Here is a 21,758-nt window from a genome sequence, read left to right on the forward strand (position 1 = left end):
CTCCTTCTTAAAGCAAAGGTTGCAGTAGCAATTTCTCCTTGAATTCGGTGTATCTGACGCTCAGTTCAGCGGGCAGAGATTGAGGGGAGCCATGGGGAAGGGTAGAAAGCTTGGAGTTACTGTGTATGTCCAGCTCTTGGTGGGGAAATGATCTGCTGGGCTGCTTGTAGGCCCTTGAAACTGAACCCTGTATCAGGTAAATTGCAATCACTCTTTCCAGGGTGTTTCCTAAAATAGTCAACTTCCCTTTGAGCTAGTGCTGCATACTTAGTGATAAATGCCATATGCAATAATCACGTATTGAGTTTGTGATTGAATGTGTATATTGTTTCTTCAATATCAGTTGCATTACAGAGTTTAAGATATATTTACAAGTATTTTAAGTCTTTGGGTCCTAGCTTACACCCTTTTGAAATTAATTCCTTTGAAGAACTCTTGTCTGTGTGGGTGATTTCCTGTAGGATTATCCACAGGAGTGGGCTTGAGCCCCCTTTTCTTACCTTATGGGAAAGGGGCTGCCATGTAAGCAGTTTAGTTAACGTTTCATAGTTCTTGGTAAATTTATAAATATGCCCCAAAAATGCAGATTTTCTTGTAGTTCATAATAAGCAGGTATTTCCAAATTTTCTATTTTCAGTTGAGCCTAACCCATAGAGATCCAGTCCTGTGCTAATTATTTCTATACACTGCATTTTATCATTTCTAAGATGCACATTTTTTCATATTTTAACATCTGTGATATTGGGATGTGATTGATTGACTGATTGATTGATTTTTGGCTGCTCCCGCAGCTGGTTATATCTTAGTCCCCCGACCGGGGATGGAACCCAGGCCCCAGCAGTGAGAGCGCCAAGTCCTAACCACTGGACCTCCAGGGAATTCGAAGGATGTGCTTTTATAATCAGTTAGTTATAAACTATGTCAGAGTTTAATCGGCAACTTTTTATCTTTCTTGTGGTGCGTTCATTAAAATAGGGTGCATTGAGTTTTACAGTTTCAAATCCTTTAAAAGGTTTCTCAGTCAAACTTTCTAACAAGGCTGTGAAATAAGAAGAGAAAGCCTTACTTCCGTTTTACTCCTGAAGAAACAGTCCAGATGGAGGTTTCCCATTGGAGACAGTGTGCTGTTGGTGCTCGTGGGATTGAGGGATGATGTGTGTATTCACCACGTGTGCCTGTGTGTGTGTGAGGAGGTCACTCCAGTTCCCTACTTCAGAATTTTCTTAAGGTGTAATATTTATGAAACATTTTCTTTTAGGTGAGGAATGTTTTCAACATGACAGCAAAAGAGGGAAGAAAGAGATCAGTCCGTGTCCTGGTCGCTGTGGGGAATGGCAGAGGAGCTGCAGGTGAATGGGGCTGTGATCATATACGGAGAGCTGGTGGTGGAGGGACAGCTGTGGCCTGGGCTCAGCCGTGGGGTCAGTGGGTTCAGGCTTTTTTGACTAATTAAATCTTTCAGCGGCTTGGGCTCACAAACCTTGTGGTAAACCCATATAATCCCTTAGAGTCAAAAGAAGGATCTTCCTACATCTGCCTTTTTCCATGAAGACAATTAATATTTTAAAAGGCTTAAGACACTATTGTTTATGTATAATAGTGAAAAACAAGGGGGGTGGACACTAAATGTTCCACAGTAGGGACACAGTTACAAGAAGAGTATAGCTATACATTGTAATAGTCTATAGCCATTAAAGAATTATGGAAAATTACTTACAAAATAATGGTAAGTCAAATGAACAGACAAACAAAAACCCACTTCATATAGAACTGGATAATATAATCCCAGTTTTTTAAAAGTATGTTTATATGCAAAGAAAAGACTGGAAGGATTGGAAGGATATACACTGAAAAGATTAAAAATGTTTAATTAGTATGTTTGCCAATCATTTAAATTTCTTCTTGATACTTTTCTCTAAAGTTTCCATAGTGAACATCTGTTTTTGAAATGTATACATGAATACATTTCAAAAGGGAAAGAAAAGTGGAAAGAAAAATGGAAAACTGCCTATTTAAATCCATACTGACACTTTCAAAACAATTAATACCTGTAGATAGTATGTTGCCAAAGGAAACCACTCTTAACAAGTTACTTTTATATCTTTTCAGAAATTCTTTGTTCAAATATCACCATATATCTTTTTTAAAAAAAGTATACAAAGGGTCATATTATATCCATAATTTTATAGCTTGTTTTTCTTGCCTAGTATTATACCCAGAGATTTATATATTAGCATAAGTGGATTCCCCCTCATTTTTTTGTATTGATTGCATCGTGTTCCAGTGTATGGATAGCGTAATTTTTGTAACCTTTTTCCTATTGCTGAATATTTGTTGTTTATCCTTTTTTTTTTTTTTTTTTTTTTTACTATTTATAAAAACAGTGAGCTTCTTGTACGTGTCATATGTTGTACTTTTGCAAGCATATCGGTGGGGGAAATTTCTTGCAGTGAAATTGCTGCCTCTAAGTTACATGCATTTGAAATGTTGATGAGTGTTGACAGATTGCCCTCCCAAAAGGCTGCATCCGTTTATGTTTATCTGCACCGTCACACCCTTGCCAGTCCTGGATAGAGTCAGACTTTACTGACTGTAAGTAAGTGACGATATGAAACATAACTCTTAGTTTTGATCTGTATTTCTTTAGTTATGAGAGTTAGGCCACCATTTTACATGTCTGTTGGCCATTATAATTTCCTTTTTGAGATCTGTTAGTTCATGTGTTTCACCCACTTTCTGTTGGGTGATTATTCTCCTCAATGATTTTCCTCTTTGTATGTTAAGGACATTAGCCCTTTATCTATCATATATTTTGACTTAGTTTTAAATTTTTTCCACATGAAAGTTTTTAAATCACAGAAACTTTATACCTTTATATAGCAAGTAAGTTCACCCATATATTCCTCAAGGACTTATATGGTTTAATTTTTTTTAAACTAGTAATTGTAATCCACAGCCCCTTTTGCCCCAGCTTCTCAGATGTCTTGAATATCTCATGGAACAGTACTGTCTTATGTTACTTTTCTGTGTATAATTTAAAAACAAAATACATTCTTCAAAATAAATAATGGTGATAGCAAATAATGCAAACATTTTCTTAACTTGTGGTGAACCTCATCTCACAGGATTAAGCATTTACAAACTCAGGAATCATTGATTTTTATTTCCGTGTATGTCTAGCAGTGTATGTTTTTTTCCCAGCTGTTCTGGTTATTTTAATCTGTTTTCAGAATTTGTGAAAACCATTTACCTTATTAATTTAGCATGGTTAGGGTTTTTTTGGGTTTTTCGTTTGTTTTTTTATTCAGTGTAGTTTTATCTAGAAATTCATAAAAGGTAATGTTATGCATCTAACCTTGAATTTCATAGGTACGTTCAAATGTAATGTTTCCAAAATGCCCCAAAACAAAGAAGCAAATCTCTGTAGCCTCATGCTTTGTCATTTGTTTTGGATAGCGGGTTTTCTGTGGGCAGAGGAAAGATGAACTACTGTGAAATGTTGTAGGAACTGAAACCTGAAATGTGGTAAAAGACATTATGTGCCAAATTTATGACCCTTTTCATATTTATGCTTTTTCTTTTAAAGGTTTTGCCATTGGGAAAGCCAGTGAACGGGCAGATGCTTTCAGAAAAGTATGTACATTTTCCCTTTGTTAACAGTAAAAGACCAATAAGCTATGTGCTAGACATTGTGGGAACCACAAAAAAATACTTACTGTCAAAGGTTACTTAATAACTGTCAAATACTTACTTAATAACTGTCAAATACTTACTTACTGTCAAATACTTACTGGCAAATACTTACTGGCAAATACTAACTGTCAAATACTTACTTACTGTCAAAGGTTACTTACCTCAGAAAAAGCAATTTCAGAAGTGCCTGTATTCTTGCATCATTTCTATCAGACTTGTAATTGCTTACCAAAATTACGAGACAACAGGGAATGTTTGAACACTGTCAGAGATATTAAGGAATTGTTTTGGGTTTGTTTTCTGGTGAGATAGTGATGTTATACTTACGTTTGTTTTTTTTTTTTAATTAAATCCTTAGCTTTTAGAAGTATATACTGAAATTTTTGTGTAAATTTGAAATTTTCCATAATAAGATATTTTATAAAAGGTATTTTTTGAAATCCCTGAAGAAATGTAAATTCTAACAGTAGATTTAAGAAAAATATTTTCCTTCTTTCTTTCAGGCAAAGAACAAGGCAGTTCACTATTTGCATTATATAGAACGATATGAAGACCATACAAGTGAGTTTTAATCTTTTCTTTTAAACTTTGCAGGATTATATTTGTTTTATTTATGTGTGGCTGTATATCTCTGTGGGTGTTTCTGTGTTTCCCTGCTTGTTACTGCATTCTTACATATAAATATATAAAATGTAGAGACAAACTTTCTCTCCTGAGAAGATGAGTAATGAGTGAGATCGGAGTTTGTTACTCATCCTTGGCCAACATGTGGTGTCTGCTTAGGGTAGTACTGGTTGCTTTGTGATATTTGCAAGGGCATTAAATCTATACCCCTAACCCTTCTTATATTTATGTTTTTACCCTCCAGTATACCATGATATTTCTTTAAGATTTAAAAGGACGCATATCAAGATGAAGAAACAAACCAGAGGTAACTAAAAAAACTCATAATTTGTTGAAGATAAAGCAGAGAAACTGTACCAATTTCATCCTGCCCTCTATTTTTGCTCACCTTTACCTGAACTCATTTTGAAAACACCAAAATGTAAAGGCCCAAGTTAGATTTAAGAAGATTGAGGCTTTTGGGGAAATAAAAAGCAGTCATCCTACCCAGGCTCTCATGATTAAAACACTTCCAGGGGTGACTGTAGGTGGGAAGAGCACTTAATGAATAAGAAACAATAACGGGCTTCTCTGGTGGTGCAGTGGTTGAGACTCCGCCTGCCGATGCAGGGGACACAGGTTTGTGCCCCGGTCCAGGAAGATCCCACATGCCGCGGAGCGGCTGGGCCCATGAGCCATGGCCACTGAGCCTGCGCGTCCAGAGCCTGTGCTCCGCAACGGGAGAGGCCACAACACTGAGAGGCCCGCGTCTGAAAAAAAAAAAAAAAAAAAAAGTAACTGAGTGAGTGAATAGTTGGGTTTGTAGTGGGAACATTGGTTACTTCTAGACAATTCATTGATGCTACTAGCTGGTTCTTTTTTTAAAAAAAAATTTTAAATTTATTTATTTATGGCTGTGTTGGGTCTTTGTTGCTGTGCGTGGGCTTTCTCTAGTTGCGGCGAGCTGGGGGCTACTCTTGGTTGTGGTGGCTTCTCTTGTTGCGGAGCACGGGCTCTAGGCGCGTGGGCTTCAGTAGTTGTGGTGCACGGGCTTAGTAGCTCTGTGGCATGTGGGATCTTCCCAGACCAGGGATTGAACCCATTTCCCCTGCATTGGCAGGCGGATTCTTTTTTTTAAAAATAAATTTGTTTATTTATTTTGGCTGCGTTTGGTCTTAGTTGCTGCATGCGGGCTTTCTTTAGTTGCGGCGAGCAGGGGCTACTCTTCGTTGCGGTGTGCGGGCTTCTCATTGCAGTGGCTTCTGTTGTTGCAGAGCACGGGCTCTAGGCGCACGGGCTTCAGTAGTAGTGGCACGCAGGCTCAGTAATTGTGACTCACGGGCTTAGTTGCTCCACAGCACGTGGGATCTTCCCGGACCAGGGATCGAACCCGCGTACCCTGCATTGGCAGGCGGATTCTCAACCACTGTGCCACCAGGGAAGTCCCTGGCAGGCATATTCTTAACCACTGTGCCACCAGGGAAGTCCCAGATGGTTCTTTTCTTACAGCTTGTTCAGTTCCACTCATTTATGCTCATCACCAAGTATTGACTGAGCATCTTCTGTGAACCAGGTGCTACACTGAGCTCTGAGGTTTCAGAGATGGACCTTCTTCCTGTCTTGGAAAGAGCAAGCAGGCAGAGTTCAGGGTCATGGAGCTATGCCAGTCATGCCCAATGGTCTCGAGGTGTAGAATTCTTGAACGTTCTGATTTGTGTTTCACCTGTGGTTCTACAGTAAAAATGATCTCATATAACTCTAGGTATACTTACAAGGTCTGGATCAGAAGATAAAATATTAAACAGTATTTAAATTTTTCATGTCAAAGCTTCTCATACAACTTTGCTAGAGCTATGGCATGGAAATAAACCAAGAGAAATAAAAATCAAATACAGTACCTATTGTATTAGTGCACCAGAACTTGCCTTCTGCTTTAAAGTCATAATTAATCATTCATATGCCAGATAAAAACCATTTACCTTATTATTAGAAAAAGTATTGAGTTGAACACTTAGACATTAAGGTTTAGACCTGTGCTGAGGTGTGTCCCATGTGGTAGTTGCGGCCTGTGTGGCTATGGAGCACGTGAAATGTGGCTTCTGAGAGACCCTGTAAGTGTCAAATACCACCAGATTTCAAAGACTTAGTATAAAAATAGAATAAGAAATATCTCAAAAATATTACTGTATTGATTACATGTTCAGATGATAATGTTTTAGACGTATTGGGTTAATAAAATACTAAATTCAGTTTTACCTGTTTTTAAAAAAACTTTAAAAAGCATATCTGCGAGAGAATTTAAAATCATATATATGGCTTACATTTGTGGCTTGTGTCATGTTTTTGTTAGACATGTTACTTTGGATACATCTTTACCTGAATGATTTTGGAAAGACTGCTACCATTTTAATTGCAGAAGTTACCTTTTTCATCTTCCCTGTCTTCTAATCAAAGCTGTAGTTTTCAGTCCTGCCTTTAAGGCATGTGCTGAGGTCCATGCCTGGTTAATCAGAAGGTTAAGAGTCTAAATTTGGGCTTTTTCTCTGCATCATTCCCGCCTGCATCTGCCAGGGGCTGATCTAGGCTCTGGGGATACAGCAGTAAGCAAACAATATGCTGGCTCTCATGGAACTCGCATTCTGCTGAGGGGAAACATCGGATAACAAGTTCGGCTGAGTGCTTGAAAGCAGCCATCAGGGTCTGGTTTGCAGGGGAGGGCATGGGGAGGGAGGAAGGAGGCCACCTTCACTAGTGTGGTCAGGGAAGGTCTCTTTGAGGAGGATGTATCTGAGCGAGACATCGAAGGTAAGAAGGGGTCATGCAGGGAGAGCAGGCTGAGGGAAACACTGAGTGCAAAGTCCTTGCGGCGGGAAGGCCAGCACACAGAGAGTGGTGTCTCTGGATGAAGTTGGTGAGATGTCAGTCACAGAGCAAAGAGGGCTTTGAAGGCCGTGGAGTTCTTTGTTCCAGTCGACCCTTGAACAGCACGGGTTTGAACTGCTCGGGTCCACTCATACTCGGCTTTTTTTCTAAATACTACAGTGCTTCACAGTCCGTGGCTGGTTGAATCCATGGATGTGGAACCTTGGATATGGAGAAAATGAGGACATGGAGGGCCAACTATAAGTTAGACTCAGATTTTCCACTATGTGGAGGGTCGGCTCCCCTAACCTCCACACTGTTCAAGGGTCAACTGTACTTATTTTAATTCGAGGGACAGTGGGAAGTGAAGGGCTTTAAATAGGGAGTGATGCGTTTGCTTTGTGTTTTTAAAGCTCTCCCTAGGGAAGGGATTACAGGTAGACAAGAGTAGGGCGAATGGCTGGAGGGGAAACCACCCAAGATTTAGAGGCCAGCAAGGAGGTGAGAAGGATGGGCCAGTCGCTAGGAGGAAGTCTGGGAGAGGGTGTGTTACCGAAGCTAAAAGAGTTTTTCCAGGAGGACGTGGATGTCTCTGCTCAGTGCAGCTGAGCATTCAAGGAGGTTGAGAACAGATGTGTCCCTCGAGTCTTAGTTAACATGGACATGGGGCACCAAGAACCTTCAGGCATCTCTGTTAATCTGAACAGCCCTGTTTTTTTTGCCCATATGTTTAAGAAACTTATATATTATTTCTTTAATCCTTATAACATCTCATTTAAATAAGTATCATTGTGGAAGTTAAGTAAGTTGTGAAGTGTCACCCAGCTGGGAAGTGGTGAAGCCGGAATGTGAACCAGCATCCCCTAAATCCAGAGCTGGAAGCTGTGCGAAGCCAGCAGGTGATGCCGCCTGCACCGTGGGCAGTGGGCAGGTGTTTGACTTGTTCTTCCTCTTTCTAGGTTATGGCCTCCGCTGCCACCGGGCCATCATCACCATCTGCCGGCTCATTGGCATCAAAGACATGTATGCCAAGGTCTCTGGCTCCGTCAACATGCTTAACCTCACCCGGGGCCTCTTCCACGGGCTCTCCCGCCAGGTAACTTCCCTGGGCTCTGAAACAGAAGGGCTAGTTTGTATGTCATTTGTGTGCTCTGAGACCACCGTCTCCTGGGCTGTCCTGGAGTTGCTCTCGGGCCACCTGAGGACTGGGCATTCTTTGTTGTCTGTGGCTGCATCAGGTTAGTTAATCCAGCTGACGAGTTAGTTCATGAGAATTATCCTGTAAAAAAATACTCTATGGGTGTTTTGAAGTTTTAAAATTAAGTATTTTTAAAAGCCAGTAATTATAATCTGCTTTATTATGGAAAGAATACCTGCTTGTTCTAAAGCTTCAACAACATAAAGATGTAAAGTAAAAAGAGAAAGTCTCTTTCCTAATTTCGTCCGTTCCTTTGGAACTGGGGTGAAGCCCCTCGGGCACCTCTACTCGAGAGCCGTCTTCAACTGAAGCACGGTCAGTTTTCATGTCACCTGTATCGGTAGTTCAGAGGGACATCTGAGTCAGTAGTAATATGAACATTAGTAGTTCAGGTTATTTCTCCACATAGATGGGAGCTCTGGGCCCCTGCCCAGCTCACCCCCTCAGCCTCGGCTAGGCTCACAATCACTCCAGCGGTAGGGAGGAAGGGCTGTCGCTGCACGGGGCCCCCGCTTCTGGGCTGCCTGCTGCCTCTCTGCCAGCTCGGTGGGGATGGCTTGTGCCTTGAAAGGATGGGTGGACCTTAGCAGAGCTGGGTGAGCAGAAAGACAGCCAGGTTCAAGAGACATTTGCTGAGGACTTTGACAGGCTTCCTGACAGAGTGTGATGGCTGTTTCTGAATAAAGTGATCCATGGAATAATTGTAGCCGTCTCTGTTTAAAATAGGAAAATTAATTGAAAGAAAAAGCTTTGCGTAAAAAACTTTTTTTGAACAGCTGTGTTCGTGTGTGTGTATGTGTGTTTGTGTGTGTGTGTGTGTTACTACTGTCTAAAACGTGTGTGTGTGTTAGTACTATCTAAAACATCCTTCAAAAGCACTTCTAAATTTACACTTACTGTTAAGAGGTTTAATTGTTTGATGTAGCTAAGATATTTGTTTTAGATAGGTCATATTTATGGTCAAGTAGACCTGTTCTAAAATGCCATCAGCTATAAAAAGTTGCATTGTGCTACTCAAAGAAAAAAAATGACACCAGTGTAAGCAACATGCCACTGATTATAAGACACTCCAATTTAAATTATTTTATGTTGTTTTTTTTTTTATGAATCAGCTCTTCTCTTTTCTAATTTCAAACGTATATAGAATTAGAATAGTACAAGATGCGCATAAAGTCTGGAAACATGAGATTGTACATTTCTCATGGTATTTTAGGTATTTTAATTACGATCAATAAACCATCTATTGAGTTCATTCGCCTTTTTCCGATTTTTATGGCTACCTTCTGTTATGAATCCCCATGGCTCTCTTATACAGCATCAACAGTTAGCAGCTCGTGGCCAGTTTTGTTTCTCGAAACCACCCCCAACCAGCCCTAGTCATTTTGACCCAAATCTCAGATATCAATTTATTTCACTCATAAATATTTTATCATGTATCTCTAAAAGATAAGGATTAAAAAGGACCCAACAATACTAATATCATACGTAAAAAATTAACAGTAACGAGATATCAGACATCTAGTCAGTGTTCATAGAAATGTATCCATTTGTCAGATTAAAAAATTTTTTTTAATTAATTTATTTATTTTGCCTGCTTTGGGCCTTTGTTGCTGTGCACGGGTTTTCTCTAGTTGCAGCGAGCGGGGGCGACTCTTTCACTGCGGTGTGCAGGCTTCTCATTGCGGTGGCTTCTCTTGTTGCGGAGCACGGGCTCTAGGCCTGCGGCTTTCAGTAGTTGTGGCACGTGGGCAGGCTCAGTAGTTGTGGTGCACGGGCTTAGTTGCTCCACGGCATGTGGGATCGTTCGGGACCAGGGTTCAAACCCGTGACCCCTGCATTGGCAGGCGGATGCTTTTTTTTTTTGCGGTACGCGGGCCTCTCACTGTTGTGGCCTCTCCCATTGCGGAGCACAGGCTCCGGACGTGCAGGCCCAGCAGCCATGGCTCACGGGCCCAGCTGCTCCACGGCATGTGGGATCTTCCCGGACCGGGGCACGAACCCGTGTCCCCTGCATCGGCAGGCGGACTCTCAACCACTGCGCCACCAGGGAAGCCCTAAGATCTTGTTTTTAATCACTCTTAAATAATTCAGTAAACAACTAAACTTGATATTATATTACCTGGGCCATGTTTCCTGCTGTAATAATCACCCTCAGTTAATGAATTTTAAAGAGTTGCTACATTTTAATCAACCAAACAGTTTTGGCCATGCAAGATAAGTATCAGGGCTGGACCATGTTAGACCAACCTCATAGACCTAACCTCGTGTCCTCAATTTGGTCGTGTCCAGGAAACCCATCAACAGCTGGCTGATAAGAAGAGTCTCCATGTTGTGGAATTCCGGGAGGAATGTGGCCCTCTGCCCATCGTGGTTGCCTCCCCCAAGGGGGCCTTGAGAAAGGATCCGGAGCCGGAAGATGAGGTTCCAAACATCAAACTGGACTGGGAAGATGTGAAGGCTGCCCAGGGTATGAAGCGCTCTGTGTGGTCAAGTTTAAAGAGAGGCGCCACCTAGGCCTCCATCTGGCCTGGCTCAGCCTGGCATCTCTTGCTTCTGACACCTGGGAGAGACTCAACCCCTCACACTTTTTTGATTTTTTTTTTTTTTTTTTGCAGTACGCGGGCCTCTCACTGCTGTGGCCTTTCCCGTTGAGGAGCACAGGCTCCGGACGCGCATGCTCAGTGGCCATGGCTCACAGGCCCAGCCTCTCAGTGGCATGTGGGATCTTCCCGGACCAGGGCACGAACCTGTGTCCCGTGTGTCGGCAGGCAGACTCTCAACCACTGTGCCACCAGGGAAGCCCTCAACCCCTCACACTTTGGATTGTCACTTTTTTTTTTTTTTTAAAGGAAAGGCCAACCTTACATTTCTTTATTTACAAATAACAAATAATTATAGATTTAATTTATTGAGTACATCATATATACCAATTACTGTGATAGGAACTTTACATACATATCTTAGTTAAAAACTACTTTAAATATTCATTTAAACTAGCAAATTAGGGAGGCAGGGCTTCTAGTCTGACCTAATAAAAAATAATATGCAGGGCTTCCCTGGTGGCGCAGTGGTTGAGAGTCTGCCTGCTGATGCAGGGGACACAGGTTTGTGCCTGGTCCGGGAAGATCCCTCATGCCGCGAAGAGGCTAGGCCTGTGAGCCATGGCTGCTGAGCCTGCGCGTCCGGAGCCTGTGCTCCGCAATGGGAGAGGCCACAACAGTGAGAGGCCTGCGTACTGCAAAAAAAAAAAACAAAAACAAAAAAACTAAAGAAGAAAAAAAATAGCCTATTGTATTTACCCATGTTTTTGCTCTTTCAGTCGTTCTTCTTTCCTGATATTCCGAGAGTCCTTTTGTCATTTTGAGTGGGGAAAAGCCAAGGTCCCCTCCTGTGTGTCTCCCTAACTCTCACAGTACTACCACACTCCCGGCACTTCTGACAGCAGATGTGGGGGGTTTCCCCTCACCAAGCAGTCGTCTGCAATACCAGCTACTTGTCCTACAATTTAACTCAATTCTGACACTGTCTACCTGGAGGTAACATCAAATTCCACTGGTTAAAGGCTCAGTCCCTCAAGACTGCCCCCACCCCACTTCACACCAATTGCAAGTCCGGTTGTACCTGTGCTTCTGACTCATCAGCTGTAAATCAGAGGTTACCATGACTCCCTCATTGTGTTTGATAATTTGCTAGAGTGGCTTACAGAATTTAGGAATACAGTTTATTTATTGCCTACCAGTTTATTATAAAAGGATATGATAAAGGATACAGATGAACTTCCAGATGGAAGAGAGACAGAATTTTAAAATTTTCATGAAGTCTAATTTGTCTGTTTTTCTTTTGTTGCCTGTATCTTTGGTGTTCTGTACAAGTAATTATTGCTAAATCCAGTGTCGTGAAGCTTTTGTCCTATGTTTTCTTCTAAGAGTTTTATAGTTTTGGGTCTTACATTTAGGCCTTTGATTTCTTTTGAGTTTGTTTTTGTGTATGGTGTTAGAGATCAACTTCATTCTTTTGCATGTTGATATCCAGTTTTCCCAGCAACATTTGTTGAAAACACTGTCCTTTCCCCATTGAATGGTCTTGGCACCTTTGTCAAAAATCATTCAACCATATATACAGAGGTTTATTTCTGGGCTGTCTATTCTATCCCATTGGTTAACATGTCTGTCTTTATGCCGGTACCACACTGTTTTGGTGACTATACCTTTGTTGGATATTTTGAAATCAGGAAATATGAGTCTTTCCGTTTTGTTCTTCTTTTTCAAGATTGTTTTGGCTGGTCAGGTGTCCCTTGAAATTCCATATGAATTTTAGGATGGGTATTTCTGTTTCTGCAAAAAATATCTTTGGGATATTGATAGGGATTGCATTGACTCTGTAGATCACTTTGGGTAGTATTGACATCTTAACAATATTAAGTCTTCCATTCCATGAACGTGGGTATGTGTTCACTTATTTACATCTTCTTTAATTTCTTTTAGCAATGTTTTATAGTTTTCATTGTACTTTCACTTCCTTGGTTAAATTAATTCCTAAGTATTTTATTCTTTTTGATGCCATTTTAAATGAAATTGCTTTTGCAATTTCCATTTGATAAGGGATATTGGTCTGTAGTTTTCTTGTAGTGTCTTTGGCTTTTCTATCAGGGTAATGGTAGTCTCATAGAATGAGTTAGGAAGTATTCCCCCCTCTTCAATTTTTTGGGGAAAGTTTGAGAAAGATTAACATTAATTCATCTTTAAATATTTGATAGAATTCAACAGTGAAGCCACCAGGTCTAGGGGTTTTCTTTGTCACAAGATTTTTGATTACCTACTTAATCTCCTCAGTAGTTATAGGTCTATTCATATTTTCTATTTCTTCGTGATTTAGTTTTGGTAGGTTTTGTGTTTTTATGAATTTGTTCATTTCGTCTAGCTGACCCAATTTACGGGTGTACAATTGTCCAGTATACTCTCTTATAATCCTTTTTATTTCTATAGAATCAGTATTAACAACCTTAGTTTTATTTCTAATTTTTTAATAATTTGAGTCTTCTCTCTTTTTGTTCTTAGTCCATCGAGCTAAAGGTTTGTCAATTCTGTTGATCTTTTCAAAGAACCAACTCTTGCTTTCATTGATGTTTTTCAATTATTTTTCTATTCTCTATTTTGTTATCTCTGCTCTAATCTTTATTATTTCCTTCTTTCTGCAAGTTTTGGGTTTAGTTTATTCTAGTTCCTTAATTTATAAATTAGGTTGTCAATATGAAATCTTTCTTGGTTTTCAGTGTAAGCATTTATAGCTGTGTAATTCACCCTTTGCACTGCTTTGTTGTGTCCCATAAGTTTTGGTATGTTGTATTTTCTTTTTTATTTATCTCTAAGTATTTCTAATTCACTTTGTGATTGCTTTTTTGATTTATTGATTGTTTAAAGTGTGTTGTTTGATATCTACAAATTTGTGAATTTCCAAGTTTTCCTTTTGTTATTGATTTCTGACTTCTTATTGTGGTTGGATAAGTTACTTTTTATAATAGTTATCTTTTAAAATCTGTATGACAGTTTCTGGCCTAACATATGATGTAGCCAAATTTTCTGATGAGATCTGCTGGTAGTTTTAATGAGGATCCCTTGTATGTGATGATTTACTTCTTGCCTCTTTGAAGATTGTCTCTTTGTGCTTGTCCTTTGAAAATTTGATTATAATGTGTCTTGGTGTGGATCCCTTTGAGTTTATCTTACTTGGAATTTATATTCTAGATGTTTATATTCATGTCTTTCATCAAATTTGAGAAGTTTTCAGCCATTACTTCTTCAAGTGTTTTATTCTCCCCTTTTCTCTTTTTTCTGAGACTCCCACAATTTGCGTGTCGATCTGTTTGATGCTGTCCCACAGGTCCCTTAGCGCTGTTCATTTTTCTTCAATCTTTTTCTTTCTGTTCCTCAGACTGATAATTTCTTTAAGTTAATTGACTCTTTCTTTTGCCTGCTCAAACCTGCCTTTTAATCCCTTTAATAAAAATTTCCATTTCAGTTATTAAAATATAGCTACAGAACTTTTTTGTTTGCTTCGTTCTAGGTGTTCGATATCTTTATTGGTGTTTCCATTTTGTTCGTACATTGTGTTTTTTGGTTTTGTCCCCATCTTCCTTTAGTTCTTTGAGTGTCTTTAAGACAGTTTTTTTTTTTTGTTTTTTTTTTTTTTTGTTTTTTTAAGACAGTTGTTTTAATGTCTTTGTTAGATCTGCCATTAGGTCTTTCTCAGGGACAGATTCAAAAGTAGACATTTTAATGTAATAATGTGGTAACTTCAGAAATCAGATTCTCCTCCTTCCCCAGGGTTTGATGTTTTTAAATGTTTTAAATTTATGTATGTATGTATTTATATTGTTGTAGGTTGCCTCTATGTCAAGAATATGCCAAGATGTAAACTTAAGGTCTTCTCAGGTCTTCTCTGAGTCTGTGCCTTTCCCTGGGTATGAATGGTCACTTTATAATGTTCCTTGTATATGCAGCTCCTTTTGAACCTCCTACTCTTTAATGTGTGACCCCCAAAAGGTGAAAAAGAGAAAAATAAAGAGAAGGGGAAAAGGGCATCATCCCTTTAAATCTCCTTAAAGTCACTTCAGCTGGAGGTGGAGGGACTTCGAACAGTTGTGGGAGGTGCAACAAAATTAGCCACCAGCCTTTTTGTCTACACCTCTCTGATCAGAGGCAACCATCAGTGATCAGAGCAGAGATCCCTGGTATTTGGGGGACAGGGTCCTTTCTGCACACCCTGGCTTCAGCAAGCTGTGTGCAGGCTGCTCCAAGGACACTTGCACAGCTGCCTGCCAGGTGGCTTAAAGCAGGGGTGGGGAGCTGCTACTGTGCTGAGTGATGAAACTGACCAAAATTAGCCACAATTTACCATCCATGCATTTCCCTGAAAGTCAGAAACCTTCAATAGACTCCACAATTCCAAAACAGTTACATCAGATTCTGCCAGCACAGTTGTTATTTAGATGGGGAGACGGATTCCTGGTGCCTGCTACAACCAAAGGGTTCTGAGAACCCTTTCTTGTTGCCCTTGTTCTCTATTCCTATTGTTGTCTTCCACCCCTATCTGCTTTGTGTGTGTGTTGTTATAATTGAGCATTTTATATGATTCCATTTTCTCTCTCAGCATGTCATTATACATTTTTTTTTTAGTGGCTGCCTTAAAGTTTCCAGTATAAACTTACAACTAATCCAAGTCCACTTTCAAATAACACTGTATCACTTCATGGGTAGTGCAAGTACCTTATAAATAATAAAGTATTTCTAATTCCTCCCTCTCGTCCCTTAATGTCATTCTTTTCACTTATACATAATTTATAACCAATGATACACTGTGACTATTTTTATTTTGAACTGTTATATGTTAGATAACTAAGAAAAAATTTTTATTTTTCCTTCACTTATTCCTTCTTTAATGCTCTTCCTTTCTTTACGCAGACCCGAGTTTCTGGCCTATATAATTTTCCATCTTTCTGAACAGCTTCTTTTAACATTTCTTGCAAGGCAAGTCTACTTGACAAATTCCCTAATTGTTGTTTGTCTGAGAAAGTCTTTATTTCTCCCTTGCTTTTGAAAGATAATTTTACAGGATACAAAATTCAAGTTTGGTGAGATTTTTTTCCCCTCAATACTTTAAACATTTCATTCCACTCGCTTCTTACTTGCATGGTTTCTGAGGAGAAGATGGATGTAATTCTTATCTTTGCTTCTCTATGGGTGAGATATTTTTTCCCTTGGCTTCTCTCAAGGCTTTTCTTTACCTTTGATTTTCTGAAATTTCAGAGGGTACTTTTTTTTTTGGCCATGTGGCTTGTGGGATGTTAGTTCTGTAACTAGGGGTTGAACCCGGGCCACAGCAGTGAAAGCCCAGAATCCTAATCACTAGGCCATCGTGGAACTCTCTGATTTTCTGCAATTTCAGACTTACACATATATTGTCAAATGATTTTTGACAGACTCCATGGTAATTCAAGGAGGAAAAGAATAGTCTTTTCAACATTTAGTGCCTGGAACCCTTGGATATTCATATGGAAAAAAAAAAGCTTGACCTTACTTTAGGCTACACACGAAAGTTAGCTCGAAATGGATCATAGACCTAAATATAAATCAATAAAATTTCTAGAAGATAATCTTGAAGACCTCAGGGTAGGCGATAACTCATGTCTTAGAAACACAAAAACATAAATCATAAAAAAGATACATTGGTAGACCAGTCTTCATAAAAATAAGTGTTCTGCTTCTCAAAAGACAGAAAAAGAAAACAAAAAGACAAGCCACAGATTGGAGCAAATATTCACAACACATATAACTGACAAAGGACTTGTATCTAACTTGGGTCATGCATCCCTCTGACAATATGTACACTTGCTTCTCATTATTTGTTCTGTGCTGTGAATTTGCCAACTTGCTAATATTCATTTTACCCCTGAAGTGGATCCTTATGGTACTTCTGGGTCATTTGTGGACATGTGCAGAGTACTTGGGAATTTGAGTTGCCTGATGTGCACATTCTGGCTGAGGTTGAACAAGGTGGTGCTCTGCTTTCATGTTTTCATGTTTCAGCCCTTGTCCTGTAGCCAAGTATCCTTTTCACGGTCTATTTAGCGCCATGTGTTTTGCATTTTTGTGCTCTTTGTTGGTGATTTTACTTTTTAAAATGGTGCAGTTAGTGCAGCACAGTCAGTGCAGCACAGTCAGTGCAGCACAGTTAGTGCAGCACAGTTAGTGCTGACTAGTGTCCCTAAGCGCAGAAAGGCTGTAATGTGCCTTACGGGGAAAATACCTGTGTTAGGCAAGCTTCATTCAGGAATGAATTATAGTGCTGTTAGTCATGAATTCAGTCTTAATGAATCAACCAAATACATTAAATAAGGTGTCTTTAAACAGAAACACAGATAAAACAAGGGGATGTATTTGCCAACTGGTGAAAATGTAGTGACCATAGGCTTATAGAACCTAATGCTGTATTTATCCTAGGAGCAGTAGTTCAGTATTTACCAAGCCAGTGTTTGTGGTGACTTTATAGAACCTAGTTACTGTGAATAATGATAATCAAATGTATATCTGCTATGTATATGTGAAGCATTGCTCTGTTGCATTCAAGATTTCAGAGCTGTTATTTATTTGATGATTGGAGGGAAATTATTTTTAACCCAAATTGTATACCCTGCTAAACTATTAATCAAGTGCAAAGGTAGAATAAAATATTTTCAAACACAAGCAGTCTAAAAGCAATCACCTCAGTCCCCATTGAACTGTTTCCTAGGAAGTAACTAAAGCATGTCCCCCAAATGAAGGAGTGAGCCAAACAAGGAGCAAGGGTTGTATGGACCACAGGAAACTAGAGAGCAACGTGGCAGGGAGAGAACATTCAGAGTGATGATGAGGGGACAGCTGGGCACAAGGTCCCAACAGGACAACCAATTCAGATTGCAAAGCTCTGGGAGAGACTTATTAACGTCAAAAAAAAACTGAGGGAATATCTGACACATCTCACAACTTGAGAGATTTAGAAAACTGCTACAGTATTTTGGTTGAATTAATGATAATAGAAAAAAATAAATCCCTCCCCTTTAAAAACAAACACAAAACAAAAAACCACAGATATTAACCCTACGGGAAATAAAATTATTTTAAGGAAAAGAAAAGTAGTCATGTTACTGACACTTTGGATTCAGGCCCCAACAAAGGCCCTTCTGTCCGGCATCACTTGTGCCAATAGAACGAGAGGGAGTTCGATTCAGAAGCGAAGGGAAGTTTTATTCTCTGATAAAAGAATGGAGAGGTGTGAGCGGCCTCAGAGTACACGCTTTTCCCGAAAACCTACGGGCCAGGCTGCTCAATCAGGTTCTCTCCCATGGAGGGCCGGTGGGCTCCTGCAGGTCCAGCGCAGGCGCATTGCTCACTGCACTTAACACTGAAGGGCGGGGCAACGTCTCTGCACACCGCCCACCGCCGCCATCTTGGGTTGAGTGTCTTGGGCACCGTCTGCGCACGGCCCGCTGAGCTGAGGTGTCAGGCGCAGCCCCTGGCTGTGGGAACTCTGTCTGAAGTGCCGGGTGCAAAGCCACTGCTCGAGGCACCCTTTGACCAAGTGACACCAGACTGAGCACAAAGGAAAAGAGAGGAGGAAAAGAGCTTAGACTTTATTATTCAGATTCTGTTTTTATATACTAGGAATTGTTAATGAGCTTTGCCAGTGACGCTAGTGCCCGCCCTCTGGGCAAGTGACAGGAGAGCCGTCTTGCATGTCGCTTTGCTGCCCTTGTCCCGGGCACCTCTCCCTGCCTCCTGCCAACTCCGGACCCCGGCGGCTTCTGCAGCCGCGTCTGTTCCTGTTCACAGCTGTTCTGGGAAATGACTTCTCTGGGCCCAGGAGACTGGAGCTCGCGGAGTCCAGCTGGGGCTCCTTACTGCTCCTCAGGGTTGGGGGTGTGAGGGGGGTTCCATTCCCTGTGGGTCTGTTCTCTCACCCCAGCGGGAAGAAGAGTCTCCTTGAGAGAAAGGTTTCGGGGCCGGGAAGGATGGGATCCTGGTGGCCAAACACCGTTAAATCCTTCCTTGCAGATTTTCAGGGTCTCCTGCTAAAATGCAACATCCTCGGGAGCCGTAGTCCCTTTAAGCCCGAAGGTGAACCGGGGCAGCTGAGAACCTATATGGAGCTGGGGGAGCGGGGGAGGCAGGTGCTCGAGGGGACCGGGGAAGGTGGGGAATGCGATGCTTCTTCGGGGACGGCTCCTTCCCTGCCTGGGCGCCCGCTCAGCCTCCCTGCTTCAGGGCTGGGCTCAGCCTCTTAGCAGCGGCGTCAGCGGGGCGTGATCCAGAGGCTGCGCCGTGGAAACGGTGACCACGCCTGCCTGGTAGGATCGCCGCGAGGTGACGGCAGAGAACTCGTGGGGAGCTTTTAGCTTCCGTCCCACTGCGGGTGCACGCCAGCCACTGGGGGCCCTCGTGTGGATCCCAGGAGGGAGCAGAGCTGAGCGGGTGGGGGGGGGGCAGGATGGGGGCCTATGGTGACCACGTGGCAGCTTCCTCTCCCCCTAACCCTCCCCCACCTCCCTGCCTGGTGAGGCCAGAGTCCCCTGCGCCTTCCATTACCGCTGAGGGCTGTGCCGGGCCACGGAGGACACCCTGTCGGGAGACCCCCAAAAGGGTCCAGGATCTTTCCCCTGTTAGAATCAGAGGCCAGAAATCCACCTACTTAGGAGAGTGGGGCGAAGGGCGGGCAGCCCTATCAGAGCATCTGGAGGAAGAGGCCAGCTCTGCAGGCACGCTGTCTCGGGGTGCATTCCAGGCATTGTTTGCCCAAGGCAGGGCACAGGCCGAGACTGGAGGCCCCTGCCCCACTTTTAGAAGTGAGGGCTTGGCAGAAATATGCTGTCTGTCCACCTGCACCTGCCCTGCCTGCCATCCCTTCCCGACCGGGGCGATAGGAATGAGTCCCAGGAGGGGCCTTGGGACCAAAGAACTTCTTCCTCCTGGGAGCTGTTGAGAGCCCCTCGGTCCTTCTAGCCTCACTGTGTCCTGTTGGGGGGTGGGTAGGGCGAGCATCTGCAGAGAAGCAACCAGTCAGGGCATCTGCCTGGGAGGTGGGGGTGGGCGAGGTGCTCGTAGGGTTAAAGAGCAGAGGCTGGTGGTGTGGAGAGCAGGACACCGGGAGCAGGCTGGGTGTGGGGACGCGTCGGCATCGTCACAGATGTTCGTGGTACAGTGTTCAAAGAGTGGGCTGGGTGATCTGTGCCTGACTCCCAGGGACGGCCGTGCCCCTCCCGAGCCGCTGGTGGATGCTGTCCGGTGATTCGCAAGGTCGTCATCCGTTCTTACCCCAGAAACTGAAGTCCGCAGGGCAGCCGGTGGGGCCCAGAGCCCAGGCGCTGAACCTCCACACTCACAGGGATGGCTCTTTTTGACCTCCTGCCCTGTGGTCAGTGCAGGTTGCTAATTTAGCCCCTCTCTCTGTTCTGCCTCAGTGCAAGTGGCAGAAAGCGGTGGGATATCTTAAAAGAGGAAGACACAAGGCCCTCAAGGTCCTGTCAGTGGACACTTCGATTGATTCTGTGTCTTGGCAACTGTAAATAATGCTGCAGTGAACATGAGGGTACAGGTGTCTCTCTGGGAGAGTGATTACCTTGTGCTGAGTGAAGTAAGTCAGAGAAAGACAGTGTATGATCTCACATATGGAATCTAAAACAAACAAACAAAAACTACCTCATAGAAACAGATCAGTTTTGTGGTTGCCAAAGTGGGGCTAGGGCGTTGGAGAATTGGGTGAAAGTGGTCAAAGGTACAAACTTCCAGTTAGAGATAAATAAGTCCCGGGCATGTTTGTACAGCATGATGACAATAGGTGACAACACTCTCCTGTATATTTGAAAGTAGCTAAGAGAGTAAATCTTAAAAGTTCTCATCTCAAGGAGAAAAGATTGTGTCAACTATGTGAGGTGATGGATGTTAATTAAACCACTTGTAGCATTTCACAGTATATATATACATAGATCAAATCATCGTGTTGTACACCTTAAACTTCTACCATGTTATATGACAATTGTATCTTAATAAAACTGGAGGGAAAAAGAGGAGGGTGGCAGGGGCAGGAAGACAAGGGGGGCAGCTTTCAGGGGAGGGTGCCCGGGAGCCCTGAGGCTGCGTGCCTGCTCCAGCGCTAACTTACTGGGTGCTCAGGTGAGTCTCTTGGCCTCTCCAGCCTCCTGTTCTTCATCTGGAATGTCCCCGACCCCTCCCAGCACTGCCCCCAGGAGGGAGGAGTGAAGCTTGTTAGGTCTGGCTACTCATGCCTGGGCAACTAAGGGACTGAAGGGTCTGGTCAGATGACCATGACCATGACAGTGACCTGCACTTGGTGGTCAGAGGGCTCTGGCAGAAATGGCTTCCTTCCCAAGGGACTGAAAGTTGGTTTACTCTGTTAATCACAATTTGGGGAATGAAGACTTAATGGAGATAAAGAGGCATTTATTTGGGGTTTTTTAGGACTGCAGCCCAGGAGAGCCAGATTCAAGAAGCGCTTGAATCGTGTTCTGCTGGACGACAAAATGGAGAGCGCTTATAAAGGCAAAACCCGCAAGCCACAGTTAGTTACGAGTTGTTGATCAAGAATTATAATTGGAGCCGGCAGGAGGTAAGGATCAGCTGGAGTCTGAAGTGATTGTATAGTTAGAAGGGGAACAGCCTTGAGACCACAGATGTTGTTTGAAAAACAACTGGTGTCCTTGGTTTGATATAGTTAAGAAGATGTTGAAGTTCTCAGTGGTGCAGGGACGTGTCTAAGATTCTCAGTGGCCACCTGCCCTGTTTTGTATTCCTGAGTTGTGATTACTTCTGTATGATTTCAGTCTGTCATCAACTAGGTGGGGCTTTTTTTT

General features: G+C 42.2%; 1 protein-coding gene across 2 annotated transcripts in view; it reads left to right on the forward strand.

Moving 5' to 3' along the window:
* The window catches only part of MRPS5 (mitochondrial ribosomal protein S5), a 36,256-nt gene extending 14,498 nt beyond the window's left edge, over positions 1-21,758 (forward strand). The window contains exons 7-12 of one of the 2 annotated variants that reach the window (XM_019931094.3): positions 1,259-1,349; positions 3,587-3,633; positions 4,197-4,254; positions 4,562-4,624; positions 8,118-8,254; positions 21,367-21,758. In XM_019931094.3, the coding sequence (XP_019786653.1) occupies positions 1,259-1,349; positions 3,587-3,633; positions 4,197-4,254; positions 4,562-4,624; positions 8,118-8,254; positions 21,367-21,405 (435 nt within the window). In that variant the 3' untranslated portion in view covers positions 21,406-21,758. Of the gene's footprint in view, positions 1-1,258; positions 1,350-3,586; positions 3,634-4,196; positions 4,255-4,561; positions 4,625-8,117; positions 8,255-10,645; positions 15,654-21,366 lie in introns of those variants that run through there. The other variant, XM_004312725.4, reaches the window with a different exon arrangement.

The sequence above is a fragment of the Tursiops truncatus genome, chromosome 14, assembly GCF_011762595.2.
Source record: "Tursiops truncatus isolate mTurTru1 chromosome 14, mTurTru1.mat.Y, whole genome shotgun sequence".
Lineage (NCBI taxonomy): Eukaryota > Metazoa > Chordata > Mammalia > Artiodactyla > Delphinidae > Tursiops > Tursiops truncatus.